At 32.6% G+C, this 20,040-nt stretch overlaps 3 protein-coding genes across 6 annotated transcripts; all 3 read left to right on the top strand.

Moving 5' to 3' along the window:
• LOC107893499 (G patch domain-containing protein 8) lies at positions 1-3,899 on the top strand. Its single transcript, XM_016818511.2, has 8 exons — positions 1-236; positions 988-1,069; positions 1,358-1,553; positions 1,921-2,075; positions 2,319-2,462; positions 2,589-2,692; positions 2,841-3,003; positions 3,639-3,899. Exons 2-8 carry the CDS (start codon positions 998-1,000, stop codon positions 3,714-3,716), a joined length of 912 nt encoding a protein of 303 aa, XP_016674000.1. The 5' UTR covers positions 1-236; positions 988-997; the 3' UTR covers positions 3,717-3,899.
• Positions 3,900-6,978: 3,079 nt separating this feature from the next.
• Positions 6,979-10,766, top strand: LOC107893500 (uncharacterized). Of its 4 annotated transcripts, none has more exons than XM_041085571.1 (4): positions 6,979-7,114; positions 7,690-8,039; positions 8,128-10,070; positions 10,539-10,766. In XM_041085571.1, exons 2-3 carry the CDS (start codon positions 7,693-7,695, stop codon positions 10,055-10,057), a joined length of 2,277 nt encoding a protein of 758 aa, XP_040941505.1. In that variant the 5' UTR covers positions 6,979-7,114; positions 7,690-7,692; the 3' UTR covers positions 10,058-10,070; positions 10,539-10,766. The 4 variants fall into 4 exon arrangements, with proteins under 4 accessions (XP_040941505.1, XP_016674001.1, XP_016674002.1 ...); XM_041085570.1 differs by lacking the exon at positions 6,979-7,114 and adding an exon at positions 7,156-7,557; XM_016818512.2 differs by lacking the exon at positions 10,539-10,766 and having other exon boundaries at positions 6,982-7,114; positions 8,128-10,371.
• Positions 10,767-11,094: 328 nt separating this feature from the next.
• Positions 11,095-12,504, top strand: LOC107893501 (uncharacterized). The gene has a single exon (XM_016818514.2). The coding sequence runs from the start codon at positions 11,401-11,403 to the stop codon at positions 12,106-12,108; it is 708 nt and encodes a 235-aa protein (XP_016674003.1). The 5' UTR covers positions 11,095-11,400; the 3' UTR covers positions 12,109-12,504.
• The last annotated feature ends 7,536 nt before the right edge of the window (positions 12,505-20,040 follow it).

The raw sequence follows: 20,040 nt of genomic DNA, 5'->3' as shown, positions 1-20,040 counted from the left end.
TGGAAATCATTATCCAGCAGAGAAGATCAGAGCCTAAAGACATACGCTAACGCTGTTTAAACTCATTTTTCCAATCAATTAAGAAATCAAATCGAGTACTTTTCATACATTCATCAATACCCTACCAAGTTAAAGAAGGTCAAGCTGAAGCCGCAGAGCTGAAAAATAAGAAGGTCTCATCTCACCGGCACCAGTTGCTGCGTTTCACATCCATTTCTCTCTCTTTATCTGCTCCGGTATTGCTTTTTCTTTTCTTTTCTAGCTATTATTTTTTGTGTAATATATAATCCCTAGTTTCTTTTATTTGAATTCCATGCCAGATTAATGCTTTCTTCGCTTTGATATCTCTTTCCTTTGCCTATTCACTAAGCTACTTTTGGTAGTGGCCGGGGAGGCTGTGGGATCTGGTTCTGTCTTCTTTATCATGGTGTTTTTTTTTTTTGGTGCTTATGGTTCTTAAAGTTTTCTCTCTCTTTTTCTTAACGATGATTCTTGCTTAGAGATTGTTCTTTCAGCTTGGAGATCGAATCTAATTATAAAAAAACCCTTATTCCACAATGGGTCTTCGACCTGCTCACTTAATTGCCTCCAAATGCTTATTGGCACCTTCAAACTTGTGTTTCTGCTCTCTTTGATGGACACTATGAATATAAGTTTCTGATTGTTTACTTGGACTGCATATGGGATCAACTTTAATTCCTAATTATGTCGCAATTGCTTCTCTTTTTTTAAAAAAATTTTCACCTATTCTTCTCCAACTACGTCGATGATATTGCAATATTATGACTATTTCTATTACATATTATTATGCCTCAAATCACTCAATTGCAGCTTAGTTTTTAATTAACATAAGTTTTCTTAATTGCTAAACAAGATGTTAGCTGGAACGTTGAACACCTTTGTTTTCTATCGTGATTCCCACCTGTATTTCATCCACTAATGACATCTTTGATTAACTTACTAGCTTTTTGTTCTCTCATGGTGTAGGTGGTATAAAATGGACTACCGAAGATACAACAGTTCTCAGGAGGCAAACCTTGGAACTAAACAGCAAATTTCAGAAGAGCAAGTAGGCAATCTCATTTCTATAATTTCACATCCATTTAGATTCATTTATACTCGGGTTGAATCTCTTCAATCACTGTTCTACTTTTGTTGTTTTAAGAGGAGGTTATAATCGAAAAAAATCAACTGACTTATCTAACTCCTTTCTTGTAAAAATCTACTCTTGAGTATTCTTACTATGGTTCTGTACTTGTAAAGATACAATAACATTTCTGATATATATGCCCACTTTGTCATCAATGTTTATGATTGTTGATGTATTGAGCTTTATCATCTGCACTTTCTGGAATAGGCATACCAAGATTCTCTTGTTGAGGAGTTGGCTGAAGATTTCCGCTTGCCAATCAATCACAAGCCAACGGAGAATGTTGATCTGGATAATGTTCAGCAAGCAACGTTAGATACAAAGTTGAATTCTTCAAATGTTGGGTTTAGGCTTCTTCAAAAAATGGGTTGGAAAGGAAAGGGTCTTGGGAAGGATGAACAGGGTATGTTAGTGTTAAATTCCTATCATTGAACTGCATTTTCCTTCTCCATTATGGGTCTTTTTTTATTTGCCATCTAACTAGTTGGAAAATATTCTGGGATAAATAATATGAAGCTGCAATTTAACATGAACTTAGTAATTTTGCCCATGATTACTATGCAAATAATTTCCTAATGCAGCTTAGATTTTATTTAAGTTCTGGGCTTGACATTCTCCAATAGTTTTTATTAGGTTATGACATAATTTTATTAACTTGTTTCTTTGCTGTTGTGTTTTTTTCATTCTTGATTACTCAGAATCCTGACTGGCCATCCATTCCATTGCTCAAGCTATTTGTTTATCGTTAACAATTATTTTCTGGTTACCAGGAATAATTGAGCCTATAAGATCTGGGATTAGAGATCCGAAGTTAGGGATTGGAAAACAAGAAGAAGATGATTTCTTCACTGCTGAAGAAAATATCCAGCGTAGGAAACTAGATATTGAGGTTGAGGAGACTGAGGAACATGCCAAGAAACGAGAGGTATGATTTTCAACTTGTAGATAATCACTATAAGTTTCAGCGCTAGATAATAATGAGGTTGATGCTTTACATTTTGTGAAAACCTCCATTAGCAGAAGGCAGCATATAGCATATATGTGTGTCTTTTGATCGGAATGGTATATCATAGGGGAACATCAACCTCGGAAGCTCTTGTCAATTTCATGCAGTTTTTATTACCTGGTGGCTTCTACTGCCTGCTTCGTGCACATTATGAAAATCCAGGTGTTAGCAGAACGTGAGCAGAAAATTCAAACGGAGGTGAAAGAAATACGCAAGGTGTTCTATTGTGAGCTTTGCAACAAGCAATACAAATTGGCTATGGAATTTGAGGTCCATCTGAGTTCATATGATCACAACCACAGAAAGGTAAATGGCCCAGTTCTCTCTTTCCCTCCCTAAACAGACACATGGACTGCTCCTTTCCCTACTTTTGATCTTTAGGTAGTTTTCAATGTTGTCTAACCTGTAACATCATTTGTTATTTGCTTGCAGCGCTTTAAAGAAATGAGAGAAATGCATGGTAGTTCCAGTCGTGATGATCGACAAAAGCGAGAGCAGCAACGCCAGGAAAGAGAGATGGCTAAGTTTGCTCAAATGTATCTAATTAATTGAGCTTTTATATCTCCATGGTTTTTGAAATAATTTTCTGCCTTACTTTATTATTTGAGCTGCATGTTATAGTGATGCTAATCAGTTATTAACCATTTTATGTCTTCTCGTTTTGTTTTCTTTAATGTGGTATAGGGCTGGTGCTCGTAAACAGCAGCAGCAGGAGTCCCGGGAGGAATCTGGGCCTGCAACTACTCCTGCTCCTGCTCCTGCTTCTGCCATTGCTACTGCACTTGCTGATCAGGAGCAGCGGAAGACATTGAAGTTTGGTTTTTCTTCTAAAAGCAGCAGCTCTAAGGTATGTGATTACTGAGTAACACTTTATGCGTGCTTGACAGGTACTGAGATTAGCAATAAACTGCATTTTTGTTTATTATGCATCCATAAGTATGCATGTTAGAACATATATCATCTAGGGTGCTAGGTTTTATTGTTGAATACTGAAGAAAATTCTGACATATATAAATTCAGAATATCCATGTGATGTAGGAAAATAATCTGGCTGTCTGAAATTAAATTTTATGGCCTACTCTCTAATGACTCTGCATTCCGTTCTCAAAAACCTTTTTGTGTCTGATCATGTAACGTAAGAGTTTTTTACTTCTATCAATTGTCTCTGTCCCATTAATGACTTCATTGTTCGCAGTGAGAGTGAACTTGTGTGAGTGAATTTCTTGGTCACAGTGATGTTACAGTGCATGTACTATGACATAGAATGGTAGATGAGTGGCTTCAGGTTGAGGAGAAAATTATGTGGGATCTACATTTGATGTGTTTCATACGGTTGCAACCATAATAACTTAAGTGATAGCGATGTAACGAAACAACGGACTGGAAATTCAAATCCTTAATCTGTTGCTAGTTTAAAGTTTTAGTCGAGTTGACTTTGAACATGCCTGTGACAATCTTCAACTTTGTCCCCTCATTTTGCAGAATGCATCTGGTAGTGCAGTGAAGAAACCAAAAGTAGCTGTTGCATCAGTTTTTGGGAATGACAGTGATGATGAATAGATATAGTTAGCTATTTATCTTCTTAGGCATGTTTGTGTTATGTAATGGTTTGCATAATCCCTAAGATTGTTGTGACAATGATGGCCTTATTTCAACATTTTATGTATTTCATGTTGTCTATTTAACATTTTATGTGAAGTATGTTCGATTTGTGAAACAAAAGATAAACTATTAGTTACTAGATACAAGTAGAGTGAGCTACATTAGCAGTCCTCCATCTATGGTTTTTTTTTTCACCTCACTAAGAAAAGTTATAAAATATCACTTAATTATTCAATTTTGTTATTTCAGTCACTCAACTATCTTAAATTTTTGGCTATTTTTACATTTGCCCATTGATTACTGAAACAGATAAAATTGAAAAGATAAAAATTGACTGAAACAAATAAAATTGAATAGTTGAGTGATTATTATGTAATTTTTTCATAGTTAGGTAATAAAAAATATATTAATATTTTGGTGATCATTTGACTGACAAAAAAGAAAAAAATTATAGTTACTACAACTACTAACCTGCCAATAATATCACGTAAATTTAACCCTTCTATTTTTCATTTTGGTATTTTTTTTTGTACTAATTTGGTACTTCGTTATATTTTTTTTTGATAGATGTTGAAAAAATCTTATAGCTAATTATAAAGCACCACGGGGTATTTTTATATAAAAAATAAATATTTTTATTAAAGGTATATACATATTATAAAAATATATATAATTTTTAAAAATAAAATTTACAAAAATTGATAATTGAAAAAATAGTTGAAATTAATAGTATTATTAAAAAAATATAAAATAGTTTTTTTTAGAAAATTTTAAAATATATAATTTTTTTGATTTTACAAAAAATTTTAATTTTGACTTAACAATTGATTTGTGTTGATCAATGTTGACCGGCATTGATTGAGGGTAGGCTGGCTACCTAGCATTATTTGAATGCGCTATGTGTTTTTATTTTTATTTTTTAATTAATATATATTATATTGATTTAAAATGTAAGAAATTATTTATTTTTAATGTTATATTGATTTAAAATGTAAAAAAAATCATATATAATAGATAAAAGTTTATAATTATATATTTTTAAATTTTTTAAAAAATATTTTTCTAATTGTTTTCATTTTTTGTAATAATGTTATCAATTTTAACTAATTTCTTTTCAAATATGGTTATTTAAAAAATTATTTTTATAATTTATATATTTTTTCTATATCCTATATATGTTCATAATTTTTTTTATATATTTATTTCTATTTTTAATGTGTATATGGATCTAATAAAAGAAAATATTTGTTTTTTATATAAAAATACCATGTGGCGCTTTGTGATTGGATATAAGTTTTCTTTTATCATATTTAAAAAAAATGAACTCAAAAATTTAGTGGATGCATATTTTAGGTATCAAATTGAAAAGTGATTGATATTTTAGATACCAAATTGAGACAAAAAAATTTAGTATCAAAGTGGGAAAATAGTATACTTTAAGGGCTAAATCGTGTACAATTAACTCTCTCTATAGCTCAATTTATCTATCCAGATTTTATATTTGAGACTCTCTCATTTGTTTGTTTACTTGGTGTTTTACGCTAATAAAATTCTAAATTAGATGTTATTTTACGATTCTAACAGATAATTTTTAAACAATTTTCTTATGGATTGAAGCTAAATATTATGTATTATTATATATACTTACCTAACAGTTGTCCTCATTTAATTAATAGCTCCTTTTATTTTTTGCTTGAAACAATAATATTTTAATTCAAATGAAATTTACAACAACTAATAATGAATTAAAAAAAATTTACAAGACAACTTATGATATTAAGGATTTTACTATTATTATTATCGTGACTTATTTATTTATTTATTAAAATGATTACAATCAACGGTTAAAAGGATATATATTTTTTATTTTTTAAAATTTAATAATAAATTATTTTAGTTAATTAAGAGTACAATGTTGTGTATAAATTTAATAGAACCTAATCTGAAACATTCAATTTTGTTTATTTATTATAATTACAGGAGATGAAAATTGAGAATAAGACAAATTTTATATCTTTTTTATTCGAGTTTTTAGGTAATCTCCTTCTTATTTCAATTTAAAAAATCTAGATTTTTATTTTGTGAAAATTATATATAGGATTTTATTTCTCGACTAAAAAGTAAATTTTATTGAAAAGTAAGATACTTTCACTATAACCTGTGGAGATACATCATCAACCTACTATCGGATGTCTAAAATGTAAAGAGTATACTATATTTGAGAAATCTTGATATTTTAAAATTTTATTTAACTTATTTTTTATATTTGAGGTTTATTTTTATATTTAAAATGGTTAAATAATTTTTTTTATTTTTTTAATAACTCGAGTATATATGCTAAAAATAAATTCAAGTGTTATTCTAACAAACTACGCGGCCTTAAGCGATTTATTGGATTCAAATCCGTCTAAGTTAGCCTTAGTCTTGAAAAAATTAAATTTCTTATAAAAATTCTCTAAGGCAACGAAATAAAGAAGAAGCAAACTTAAAACAAAAGAAGCCACAAATGAATATAAAAACTACGGAAAAATAACGCACACCAAATATTTGACTAAATGCTCTCCAAAAATATTCTATTACTTTGAAAGTTTACAAGTGAGTGATTACAAATGAGGGGAATACCTTTATTTATAATTGAGCTTCCTCAAAACTAATGGTATAGACCGAATTATATCAACAGTTGAGTCCTAAATGATTTAAACTCTATACATATTTATTCATTAGAATTTACAATAATTATCCAGATAACTCTAGTTCTACTAGGGTGTCTCACTACGTCATCAATACTTCATGAAAATTGACTTCTCCATATGTTTCACAAATCAGGCCAATTCAAGTGAGTCAAATGAGCTCCATTTAATCAGTTGACCTTCATGGGATTTTGAATGTACAATGGCCACGAACTTTGATCCGTGGTCTGTGATGCAAACAAGTAGATAATTTAAAATATATTATTTAAAATTAAATTAAATTGGCCATTGAGTGATTTTTTTGAATTTTAAAAATACCAAGAAATCCAATTTAACAATATTCTTTTGAATCATTTATCAATTAGAATTTAATTATTGAATAAAAAGAGTAGAAAATTAAAGTCTAGCAACTAAATGTAATGAGACTAAATTTTAAATATATAAAAAGTACAGGGGCTGAAAACAAAATTAGACCTACGTAATGAAAGTAGGAATACGTAATTTACGTTCTTACCCTCTCTACCGCCGGTGAATTTTTTTTTGTCTATCCGTACCGTTCGAGAGAAACAAAATGGTTTCTCAAATTTGATTATTACATTTACCAGACCCCCCCAGAAAAACCCTAGTTATTGGGGATTTGGGGAATCCTATTCCTCACTATTCAAGGTAATCGCTCTCTAACTTTTTTTTTTCCTCAATAACTACGTATACTAGGGTTTATTCGTTCCTTTTATGCATAAAAATACATTTCTGCTCCTTAAAACGAACAAAAAATATACAAGATTGCAGGGTTTTTTTAGCCTCAATGCTAAATTACCACTTTAGATTTTTAACCTCTGTTTTGTTTTTTCTTTGCAATACTATTACTGTTTATTCACGGCTTCACACTCCGCTTGTTTATGGAGAAAATTCAGCCTGAAATTTCAAAATCGGGGGGAAAGCACCCATTTCTGATTTCTCTTCCCATGTTTTAGACTTGGGAATTTTCAATTATACCCTTTACAAATCCATATATGGGGATACTCGAAGTGCTAGGAATGGAATACAAGTGAACAAGTTAGCCAAATATATCACCAGAATATCTACTGCATTTGAGCACTGAATTCAACGTGATTGATTATCCTTTCTCCTATTATTTCTTATTTTATAACTATATCATTTGAACTTTTTGTTTTGTTTTGCTTTACTTGATTGGTTTTACGGACTGTCCTGGGCATTTTTTTTTCTGAAATGATTGGCAGGTCATGGCTACAAAGAAGATAATAGCAATTTGTCAATCTGGAGGTGAATTTCAGACTGAAAATGATGGCTCATTGTCGTATAGAGGTGGAGATGCTCATGCAATAGACATTGATGATCAGATGAAGTTCAGTGACTTCAAGATGGAAGTAGCAGAAATGTTTAATTGTAGCTTTGGTGCTATGTCTATCAAATACTTCCTCCCTGGTAATAGAAAGACTCTCATTACTGTCTCCAATGACAAGGATTTAGAACGGATGATAAAATTTCATGGGGATTCTATAACTGCTGATGTGTATATCGTAATGGAAGAAAATGGAGCTGATGATGTTTCTAACATGTCAGATAGTAGGTAGTTCTCTTCATTTCTAACTTCTAAGCTAAAGCTTAGATGTAATTCTTGATTTACTAAACTTAATTCTGAGAATGTGTTTTTACAGGTCAAGTAGAACAACTTTGTCTGAAGCAGTGCCTCCACTTGAGTTACCTCTAGATGTTGTGGATGATACCACTCAACCCAATATTCCTCTTGGTGCCCCTCTTGATATTGATGGCCCCAACCATATTGATGCACACTTTAATTTGCCACCTGAGGTTTTGTCTGTTCGTCCTCTTTCTGTTGTTCCCTATGAGAAGCATGCTAAAGCTGCTGAGCAGTGGCAGGATACAATTACAGGGGTGGGGCAAAGATTCAGTACTGTTCATGAATTTCGTGAGACATTGCGTAAATATGCCATTGCACATCAGTTTGCATTTAAGTATAAAAAGAATGATAGCCATCGTGTGACTGTTAAGTGCAAAGCTGAAGGTTGCCCTTGGAGAATTCATGCATCAAGGTTGTCGGCCACTCAGCTTAGTATATGTATCAAGACGATGAATCCAACACATACTTGTGGAGGGTCCGCTGTGACAGTTGGGCATCAAAGCTGGGTAGCCAGTATTATCAAGGAGAAGTTGAAAATTTTTCCAGATTACAAACCCAAGGACATTGTAAATGACATTAAACAAGAATATGGAATACAACTGAACTACTGCCAGGCTTGGCGTGGGAAAGAAATTGCCAAGGAGCAGCTTCAGGGTTCATATAAGGATGCATATGGTCAGTTGCCATTTTTGTGTGACAAGATAATGGAGACCAATCCTGGCAGTCTTGCTACATTCACCACTAAGGAAGACTCGAGTTTCCAACGCCTCTTCATCGCATTCCATGCCTCTTTGAGCGGTTTCGTACAAGGTTGCAGGCCTCTCCTTTTCCTTGATAGCATACCATTGAAGTCCAAATATCAAGGCATATTGTTGACAGCAACTGCTGCAGATGGAAATGACTCTGTATTTCCTGTTGCTTTTGCTTTTGTAGATGCAGAAACCAATGATAATTGGCATTGGTTTTTATCACAACTAAAATCAGCTCTGTCAACATCTTGTCCTCTAACATTTGTTGCAGACAGACAGAAGGGTTTGCGGGAGTCAATCTCTGAAATTTTCAAGGATTCCTATCATGGTTATTGTCTGCACTATTTAACTGAGCAACTCATTAGAGACTTGAAAGGGCAGTTTTCTCGTGATGTTAAAGGTATCATGATTGAAGACCTTTATCGTGCAGCTTTTGCACCTAGACCTGAAGAGTTTCATAAGATTACTGAGGGCATCAAAAGTCTTTCACTGGAAGCTTACAATTGGATCATGCAAAGTGAGCCCCAGAATTGGGCAAATTCACTTTTCCAGGGTGCCAGATATAACCATATGAAATCAAACTTTGGTGAACTCTTTTACAGCTGGGCATCAGATGCAGATGAATTACCTATAACACAGATGGTTGATGTCATACGGGGAGAGATTATGGAGTTAATTTATTTCCGTAGGACCGATTCTGATCAGTGGTTAACAAGGCTGACTCCATCCATGGAGGAAAAGCTGGAAAAGGAGAGCTTGAAAGTCAGTGCCCTTCAAGTGCAACTGACTACTGGTAGCGAATTTGAGGTTCAAGGTGAGTCCACTGAAGTGGTTGACATGGATGGTTGGGATTGTAGTTGTAAAGGTTGGCAACTTACTGGTTTACCATGCTGCCATGCTATTGCTGTTATCAATTGCATTGGACGAAGCCCTTATGATTATTGCTCAAGATACTTTTCAACTGAGAGCTACAGATTAACCTATGCAGAATCTGTCAAGCCTATTCCAGATATGGACTGGGCTATGCAGAATGATTATTCGGAAGCCGTAATGACTGTAACTCCACCAACACGTCGTCCACCAGGTCGGCCTACCACAAAGAAAGTTGGATTACAGGAGGCAATGAAGCGCCAACTCCAGTGCAGTAAGTGCAAGGGTCTTGGACACAACAAGGCCACTTGCAAAGAGCTCTTGTAAATTGTTGTAAACTGTACGTATTGAGTATTCGTGTTCTGTTCTTTAAAGCTTGCATCAGTGATACTGAATACATCAATATAGTGGCATTGCTTCATTCGATTCCATATTTGATCTAAGACTGGTTTCTGTGGAGAGAGCCTATTTTTAATAGACGGCTTGTGTATTTAGCATTTTTATGTGCAATTTTACATGCAGCTTTAAGAAGAATGTTCGACTGTTTGTATAACACATGCTTATTATATCTGTGCTGCACTAGAACCTACAAGTTTTTGTAGGGTTTACATGAGCCAGTTGGCGGATATTCTGCATTTTCACCCATCTGTGTCCCCTCGTATTGCTCTGTAGCATATGTGATGAAATATTTTTGATTTGTTAGCAGAATTCTGTGGATGGCAATAGCCGTCGATTTTATTCCTTTCTTGAAAGTGTGTTGATATCGCCATTCGACCAATTATTCCTCTTATATGTTGGTGTTTTATAGGGATCACATTAAGGATCAAGTGCATCACATACTGTACATGCAAGCAACGGCGTTTATATTAGTGATGAGGGCAATGGCTGCTCTGGTCATTGAACATGTCAGTGATCAGTAGGGAAACTAATGGTTGGTTAAACTAGCTATTTATACCTCTGTTGATTGGAAGGTAATAAATGATACCATAAAGTTGATCATCTTTTGTCGGTGCATATTGAGGAAGAGATTGATTGGTTTAAGTTTGTGAACCACGGATGTGCTAAGCTAAAAGAAACTCTGATGGTGGAAAGATGGTATTTGGATGAGATACAGTGGAAATGCTCTTCATTTGGTGCACCTGCTTCTTGTAATGTAGGGGATGTTGAGATGGAGGGAAGTCAAAAGAAGCTGTAAACTTGCTTGCTTTGTGTAATGAGTAAGCAATATATAGAGAGCTGACATTAGAGGCTGTAGTACTAAAGGTATTTAAATCAATAAGAAGACACAACCTTAGTTTTGCTACAGAATCAGAAAAATGTGTATGACAAATGATAAAAGGTTGGTTGAGTTTGAACGGTAAAAGACTAAAACGATTATTTAGAGATTTGATTTCGAATTTAATTAAGGTCATAGGGCAGGGTTTTTTTTAAAAAAAAAAAACCTGAAAATATTATTAAATATTGTCTATAAATTATAATAATTATATTAAACCTAAACCATGCCAATGACAGCATGGTTGAACTTAAAGTTGGTATATATTTGTAAGTAATAATAAATGAGTCTTAAAACACAATAAACCCTAAATATAGTTTTAACAAAGAAAAAAGACTAAACATTGTAAGACTCAAACCAGAGGAGGGCAGGGCAGAGAAGGGGGTCCTCGATCACCATGGCTACTGGTTTGAGTACTAGGAATGGCAATATTGGCATGACCCTCCCCACCGCCGCCGCCAGCAAACTCAACAATCCATTACTATCCAAAGAATGCAGCAACTGCAGTGGCCATTCTCCCTTCTTTATCCACCAAGTTCGCCACTTAGGCATCCTACGCCGCCTTTGCACTGCCTGTGTCCTCCGCCTCCACCCTTCCTCGTTCTGCCCTGCTTGCTTTACCTTCTACGGCGGCTCCCCACCCCATCCTTCCAAACGTGTCAACTGCTCCAATTGCTGCTCCCTCACCCATTCTCACTGCGCAGGCGACACCGTTCTCACCTCTTACCTCTGCCCACCTTGTAAGGACTCTTCTTTCTCTTTCTTTCCTCTCAAGGACAACAAGATCGACAAGAAGCTCGCTCACGCTTTGCTCTGCGCTGCCAAGATTGCCTCCTTTTCCATGGGGAAGGCCGTTACCGTAGCATGGGCCGAGGCTGACAGGAAGGTAAGGGAGGCGGCGCTTGCAAGAAAACGGGCAAGGGAATCCCTCGAACATCTACTCGTTGTTGCTCGTAAGGAAAAGGCCAGAAAAGAAAATGAGGCCAAAGTTGAGGACTTGGGCGTGGACAATGGTGATGAAGATGGTGACGGTGATGGGGATGGGGATATTGATGTTGATCTCGTACGACATATAGAAGATAGTCTTGTTAAAGCCGACGATTGAGTTCTTTTTGTGTGTTTTGATGGAGGTGTCAAAGCTTGGAAACCAAGGCTGTACATTGTTTTTCATTTATTCTTCATCATTATCTTACATGCTTGCATTGCATCGTTTGCAGCAAGAAATTTTGATTGGTTTTCTACCTGTGTTAATCCCACAATTGGTGGTTTGCAGATTGGGTTGGGTCACAAAAACTGTTAACACTATGACTCTCAGAGTTGATCTTTGCTTTTTTTTTCTGTTTTTTTTCCTTTGCGTTTCTTCAATATACTACAAAATTGTGTTAGAAATGAGGACATGAAGCAAAACAGAACAGACTTTGATTTGAGTTCTAAGGAGTATCAGTTTCCTTAACATGTGGTTGTTTTGTTCATGTAATATATGTTACATTTTCTGGGCTTATCTGAAGTTTGTTAAATGATTCCAAGAAACATATGGGCTGTAATAGATTGATCCCCCTCTCTTGGGAGGTATTTTTATAGGCTTCTTTTGAGCTTCTTCATCCTCTAGGTGTTATTATGAAGTCATGGTGGGTCTCTTACACGAGTACTTAGGAACAATCGAAGGCGAGCTCATATGTTTGTGTGTTTTGGGTAAGGTGTTTCTTGCTTTTGATTAAGGTGGTTGACTTGACCAAACACTTCAAACGTGATATTTAATCAAAAGATGAAAATGGAATGACCAGTGGCAGTTGAGGCATATGTCCACCACCGCCAAGTTGATTCATAACAGGGTTCACTTGGTTCTGTTTCAAAGCGATGTAGCGTAGTAAGTAAAAGTGGCAGGCCAAGTGCTTCAAGGTTCCAGCACAACTGAGCAACGCTCAGATGTTAACAGACAGGACAATATTGGTATAAGTATTGAATAGGTATTTGCACTGTAGCCAAAAATGCATTTTTGCTAGGTAATTTTAAAGTTGGCACAAATAAATGTGAGAGGTTAAATCAAAGGGTCGATTTGATTTTAAAATTTACAATTGAATTTATAATTACTTTATTTATATATCTAATCTAATCTAATACTTCCAGTTATGATATTCATTTTTAAAAAAATTATAATTAATATTATTACCATAGTAATTTTATCTTTTTTATATTTCTATATCATCTTTAAATAAAATAATTATAAATTTAAGGATTCAACATGTGTTTAATAGTATTAAAAAATATAAATTCATCATCAACCCCTATATTCATTGTTAAATAAATTTTAAACATAAAACAATTCCTTTCACGTACATTATTGGTGTGACAAAATCTATAATTATTAAAATTTTAAAGCCAAATTCACGACCAAATATATTTTGGGTAAACTACAAAAATAGTCACTTTTGTTTGCCTTAGATTACATTTTAGTCACTTATGTTTGAAATGTTATGTTTTAGTCACTTAATGTTATCATTTTGTTACGAAGTGACCACTCTACCGTTAAATTCCGCTATCTCCCTAACGGCAGTCTTACATGGTAGTCCAAATAAGTTTCAAATGCCAATTTGGATGTTCAGTTGTTGAAATGAAATAGGCTTTTAATTAAATAGATTTAATTTGGACGGCCACATAGGACATCTAAGTTGGCATTTAAAACCCATTTTACTGCCACGTAGGACTGCCGTTAGGGAGGTAACGGAATTTAACAGTAGAGTGACCACTTCATAACAATACAATAACATAAGCAACTAAAATGTAAAGTTTTAAACATAAGTGTCTAAAATGTAATTCAAGACAAACAAAAGTGACCAATTTTATAGTTTACCCATATATTATCAAATCCAAACTTAAAATAAACTCAATCCATGTCCAAATTAAAAAAAAACCCTCAAACCTAAATAAAAGAAATTTTAATTTAAGAAAACCCATTTTCTTTGCTTGAACAGGTTCGGTTTGCATGCCTATATGTGTTTATTTAAGCTTAAAAACTTGATCTAAAATTTTAATTAAGTTGTATATGTTATGAATATCTTATTAAGTGAATATTCACCAAGATTAAGATAAGTTTTGATGTACTTTAAATTCTAATAGTCATTAGAATCAGATTTCGACTTCATTTATACTGCTTATGCCTATAAATAGAGATTTTGAAGAAGCATTGTAATCATCCCATTGATCAATAAAATATATTCACTATTGCTTCACATATTTTCTTTGTTCTTTACTCTCTCTATCTCTCTTTATTTTATAACACGTTATCAGCACAATATTACTCAAAGTGATAGTTCCTTTTATTGATGATCAAATTTATTCTCCATGATTTCTAAAATCTTAGATGGCAAGATGCAAAGTTTTTGTAGGAAGTTTCTTTTATTTAATGTTTCATATTTGATTATTTTTAGCTAATTAATGATCAATTATAATTATTTTGATTAACTTATTTTATTTTTATGTTATTAAGGATGGTGAAGGATTTGATATCGCTATCTATATGAAATTGTGAAATAAGATCCATTCTCCAAGTTTGCTATTGATAAATTTTGATTGGATTCAAAGTCTACTATTGAAGTTTAAATTTGCTTACTTGTTGATAAAATCATCAAGACTTCGTTGCACAAGAAAAATACATCAACTTAATTAGATTTCTATCTTTACAATTTTTCTCAATAATAGCATCCTTAGATATTAAATTAATTTGATATATGGTTTAAATATTTGAGATGATTTTATTTTAAGTTTTAGTTCCATGGGTTGCTTATGGTTTCAAACATCTTATTTGTTTATGAAAATGAATATTGATTAATTTTTTTATGCTGCTATAGTAGGTTTTATAATTAAATAATGTATTTGGTTAAAAATATATTAGTATGTAAATTTATGTTGATAAACCTATGAAATTTATGATTGTTCAAATTTGATTTAGTTCAAATATAAATTATGTTTCTTTAATGTCTCTTATTATTTTGGTTATACAATTGAGATTTTTCAATACTCATACATGCGTAGTTCTAAAGACATTTTGAGGAATGTCTAAATTGATCTTTAGGCTGGTCTTAATATTGAATTTCAAGTTTAATTGTTGTCATTTTTAATTCTTGAATTATTTTGGTTGAAAACATTTTCATAAACTTAAAAATTGAGAATTACTATATTAGTTTGATCGTTTGCATTTCTATGAATCTCGTTTGTATTAACCAATTTTTAGTTGATAAGAAGCATTAAAACAAATCGTGTGGTTTGATTTTATAAATACCTTATATTTTCTTACTATAAAACCCTAGGAAACTTATTACTTTCGTAAAGTTTTTAAAGGTAGTTTATATATTTTATATTTATTAAGTATTTAGAGAAATTATATGAGCAATTATAAATGAAAAAGTTTTAGTGAACATAAGATGTATGATTTTGAAGTAAATTTCATACATGTCTACAATGGTTTATGAAATTTTTGTTGGCACTAGCATTATATCAGGTTTGATATTTTAAATGTCAGTTTTATCCGTACATTTGATTTGCAATAAACTCCATGCTTGACTTGGTTATTTCTTTCTAGTTAATTGGATGAAAAACTCTGGTGAAAATTGCTTTTAAAGTATTTTAGATTGATCTAATGCCTTCTTAAGGCCAAACAAAATATGAATTTTTTGTTCCACTGATTCTACTCTATTCCTCGAAGTGAATGTAGCAATATGTAACAATTATAAAATGGAACCTCTGGTCATTATTGAAAAATAGATGAAAAGAAGATGAATGATTTGAAATGTTGTTAATTGTTTATTCTTAGAACAAAATGACCAATGATTCATACTAATTAATGATTCCTTTAAGTGAATGTTATCTATATATGATATGTAGACATTTTATTAAAGAACCAAATCTTTAATAATGTAAGGAATATGATATATGCTTACATTAATGTCCGAATTTATTTTTTTTTCACACTCCTTGAAGTGAATGTTTGTAATAAATATAACAAATTGTACAATCAATTTTGATTATTAATATTAATTTGACTATTTGAAGATTTTGACATATTCCCTGAAGTGAATATTGCAAATAATTGTTTGCAAATTATATTTCTTTTATTGAGTTAATAACATTATGAACTTCACATTGGTGTAGACATTTCTAGAAGTAAATGTCACAATATTGCTTATATGTGAATACAAAATAAAAGAATGACGATAAAATTATCACTTGTCAAAATTTATATTGACATTATTAGTACAATTGAAAAACATGTTAAAGTAAATCGGAAGTTACTGATACAAATACATTTACTATTTGGCGTGACTAGTTAGACTATCCTAGATTATATATGATGCAAAATTAATTGAGAATTCATATAGACATTTTAATAAAGAACCAAAAGATTCTTTAATTTAAAGAATTCTCTTGTGTTGCTTGTTCTCAATGATAATTGATTATTACAAACTCACTGGCTAAAATTGAGATTTAATGTCTTGCATTTTTTAAATGAATATGGACCCATTCATCCACCATGTTGATGATTTTGATATTATATGATTTTGGTAGATGCATCTAAAAAATAATGACATGCGTTATTAACTCGCAACTTGTCATTTGCGAGATTACTTGTTTAAATGATTAATTTCAGATTATGCAATTAAAACAATTCATCTTGCTAATGTTGGTGAGCTTATATCCCAAGCTTTCAATAATTATTGTATGTCAATCGGGATAAAAGTTTAACGTCTTCTAGTTCATGTTCACACATAAAACGATTTAGTTCAATCGTTTATCAAATGCCTCCAACTAATAGCTAAACCATTACTTATGAGAACAAAACTTCCTATTTCAGCATGAGATTGTATTGATTTACATGTTGTACGCATCAAGTCAATAAATTATAAATTCTCCCCATAACAATTTTGGTCAATAGCCAAATATTTCCCATCATACAATTTTTGGATGGACGGTAAATGTTCCAGTTGCTCCACCACAACGCACAAAAATGGGTCATCATAAGAGATTGAGAATTTATATTTATATGAGCCTCCTTATATTATTAAATATTTTTGAGCTATTAATTCGAGATTTAGTTATGACATGAGTTGTTAGTTTTCCCAATATTAAAGGGAGAGAATAAAAAGTTGGATTAATAAAGTACTTGAAAATGAATTATCAATGTCTAAGATTATCATACAAAGCAATGTGAACCAAAAGTTCAACGGATAATTCATTTTACAAATCAACTGCCAGATTCATTAAATATCACATACCACCTGAAAATGCTCCAATACTAATTGATGTCCTAATAGGGTAAATTGTTAGTGCAAAAGAAAGTAATCCATACTTGAAGCGTGGAAGACTAGTTGGTTCCAAAGATAAAAATCCTTATAAAAGAAAATGAGCAAACATTCAAGATGGTTATATAATGGAAATGGGGGTTCCTGAAGAGACTCATGACATAACTGATTATAAAACTTAAGAAGAGATTCAGGTACCTAAAAGTGAAAATGAAAATGATGAAAATAAAGAGATCTCGATAAGTTATATCAATATGAGAAAATAATGGAACCGAAAAAATGTAGTTGTCGACAACAATTTCGCTTATAATGTTGCCACTGAAATAACAAAAGAAAATAAGGATCCTGAGCCTAAATCTATTGAGGAATGTAAAAATAGAAAAGAATGGCCAAAATGGTAAGATGCAATTCGAGCAAAATTGAATTCACTTTCAAAACGTGAGGTTTTTGGACATGTAGTCCAAACACTTAAAGATGTAAAGTCGGTAGAATATAAATGGTATTTGTGCGAAAACAAAATAAAATTGATGAAGTCTTGAGATATAAAGCTCGACTTGTAGCACAAGAATTTTCGCAAAGGCCCAGCATTGATTACAAAGAGACATATTCTTCTGTGGTGGGTGTAATCACATTTAGATGCCTTATTAGTCTAGCAGTACCTAAAAAACTTGACATGCGTCTAATGAATGTTGTTACATAATATTTGTATGGTACACTTGATAGTGAAATTTATATGAAAATCTCTGATTTAAAATTTAAGAAGGATATATAATTTCTCAGGAAATTTGCTTGATCAGACTACAGAAAAGTTTATATGGATTAAAACAATCTAGATGTATGTGGTACAATCGTCTTAGTGAATCTTTGTTGAAAGAATGTTATAAAAATGATCTAATTTGTCCATGTGTTTGTATAAAAAGGTCTGGATCGAATTTTGTGATAATTATTGTTTATGTTGATGATCTAAATATTATTGGAACTCCTGATAAGCTTCAAAATACAGGAAATCATTTAAAGAAAGAATTTGAGATGAAATATCTTGGAAAAAATAATGTTTTGTCTTGGCTTGCAAATCGAGCATTTAAAAGATGAAATTTATGTCCATCAGTCAATTTATACGGAAAGATCTTAAAGAAATTTTACATGAGTAAAGTGCATCCATTGAGTACCTCGATGGTTGTATGATCGTTAAATTGAATTTTGTCTTTGTGAAAATGATGAAGATTTTATTAGTCTTGGAGTACCATATCAAAATGGCATTGATGTATCTTGCAAACAACACAAAACCTGATATAACTTTCGTTGTTTAGCAAGATTTAGTTCTTTTCCAACACGTAGACATTGGAATGAAATTAAACAAGTATTCAGATAACTAAGAAGGACCATTGATATAATGTTATTTTATTCAAATGATTCTAAATCTCTATTAGTTGTCTATGTTGATGTTGGTTATTTATCGGATCCACATAAAGATTGATCTCAAACGAAATATTTATTTACATGTGGGGGTACTACCATATCATAGTGTTCAACAAAGCAAACATTAGCTGCCACTTCTTCAAATCATGCAGAAATAATTGCAATGCATGAGGCAAGTCGAGAGTGTGTTTGGGTAAGATTATTGTAACACTTCAAACCCGGCCTGAATGTTATGGCCGAATCTGGCGATGTCACATGAAAATGGTTTTGAAAATGCATTGACTTCTAATCGTTTCAAATTATTAACTTTTACTTAATTTGGGAAACCGTGTTCTAATTGATTTGATTTAAAACATTTCTTTTATGCGGAAGTTTTTGAAACCCAAATAACTTTTGAAAACCGTTTCATTTACGAAAATTTTAGTTTGTTTTGGGAAAACCATACTTTGTTGCGTTGCAGTTTATAAATCCATAATCAATAGTTCAAAATCTCAAATTAAAACCAAACAGTCCCAAAGTCCATCATACATAAAATACCAACAAGAAATAAGCGATGTAACTGCAAAAACTGTAAATAAGCAGTTCGATAGTGGTGGTCACCGTTGAGCCCTCCGCTGTACCGATCCGTCAAGTCTAGGGATTACCTATACTGATTAAACAGAAAATGGTGAGTTTTCGCAAACTCATTGTGTAATCCCCTCAGAAAAATATACACAGTAGCAAAAGTCAGTCATATCTCCAAATAACAGATAATTCGGGCCTGAGCCCTTTACAGAACTAGTGTGAACCTTAGTCCACTCAGACACAGAATCAGATACATACTGGGCCTTAGCCCATCTCAGATATAACATGCATAACAGAGCAGAATAACAGAAATTATGCCCACCAGCCCTGCATACCAACTCCATCCAACCCAACACACCATGTGGGGATTAAATCGACCCACCTATCCCAACACACCGTACTGTACCGAAATATGACACATAATCAGATAATTGTAGCTGAGCTGCCAGATAAAAGGCTTAAGAGCCTTTCAGAATACTTCTTCCATCATAACACCAACCCCACCCCGATGCAATGTGTCATACAAATATGGCATGCTAAAATGCAACTTAACAGATCGTACAATCAGTCAGATACACATGCTAATAGTAACATGCTTAATACATACATCTCATAGTCAGATCACATAATCAAGGGTCCAAGTAATGCTTACTGACCCTATGGTAGGTCATAGTCGACTTGGGTGACCTGTGTAACCTTACAGATTATTTTATAACATTGGGCTCACACGCCTATGTGGCCCACACGGCCCAAATTGG

Source organism: Gossypium hirsutum, chromosome A13 (assembly GCF_007990345.1).
Source record: "Gossypium hirsutum isolate 1008001.06 chromosome A13, Gossypium_hirsutum_v2.1, whole genome shotgun sequence".
In the NCBI taxonomy this organism is placed as follows: Eukaryota; Viridiplantae; Streptophyta; class Magnoliopsida; order Malvales; family Malvaceae; genus Gossypium; species Gossypium hirsutum.
This window is presented reverse-complemented; position numbering and strand designations above follow the sequence as displayed.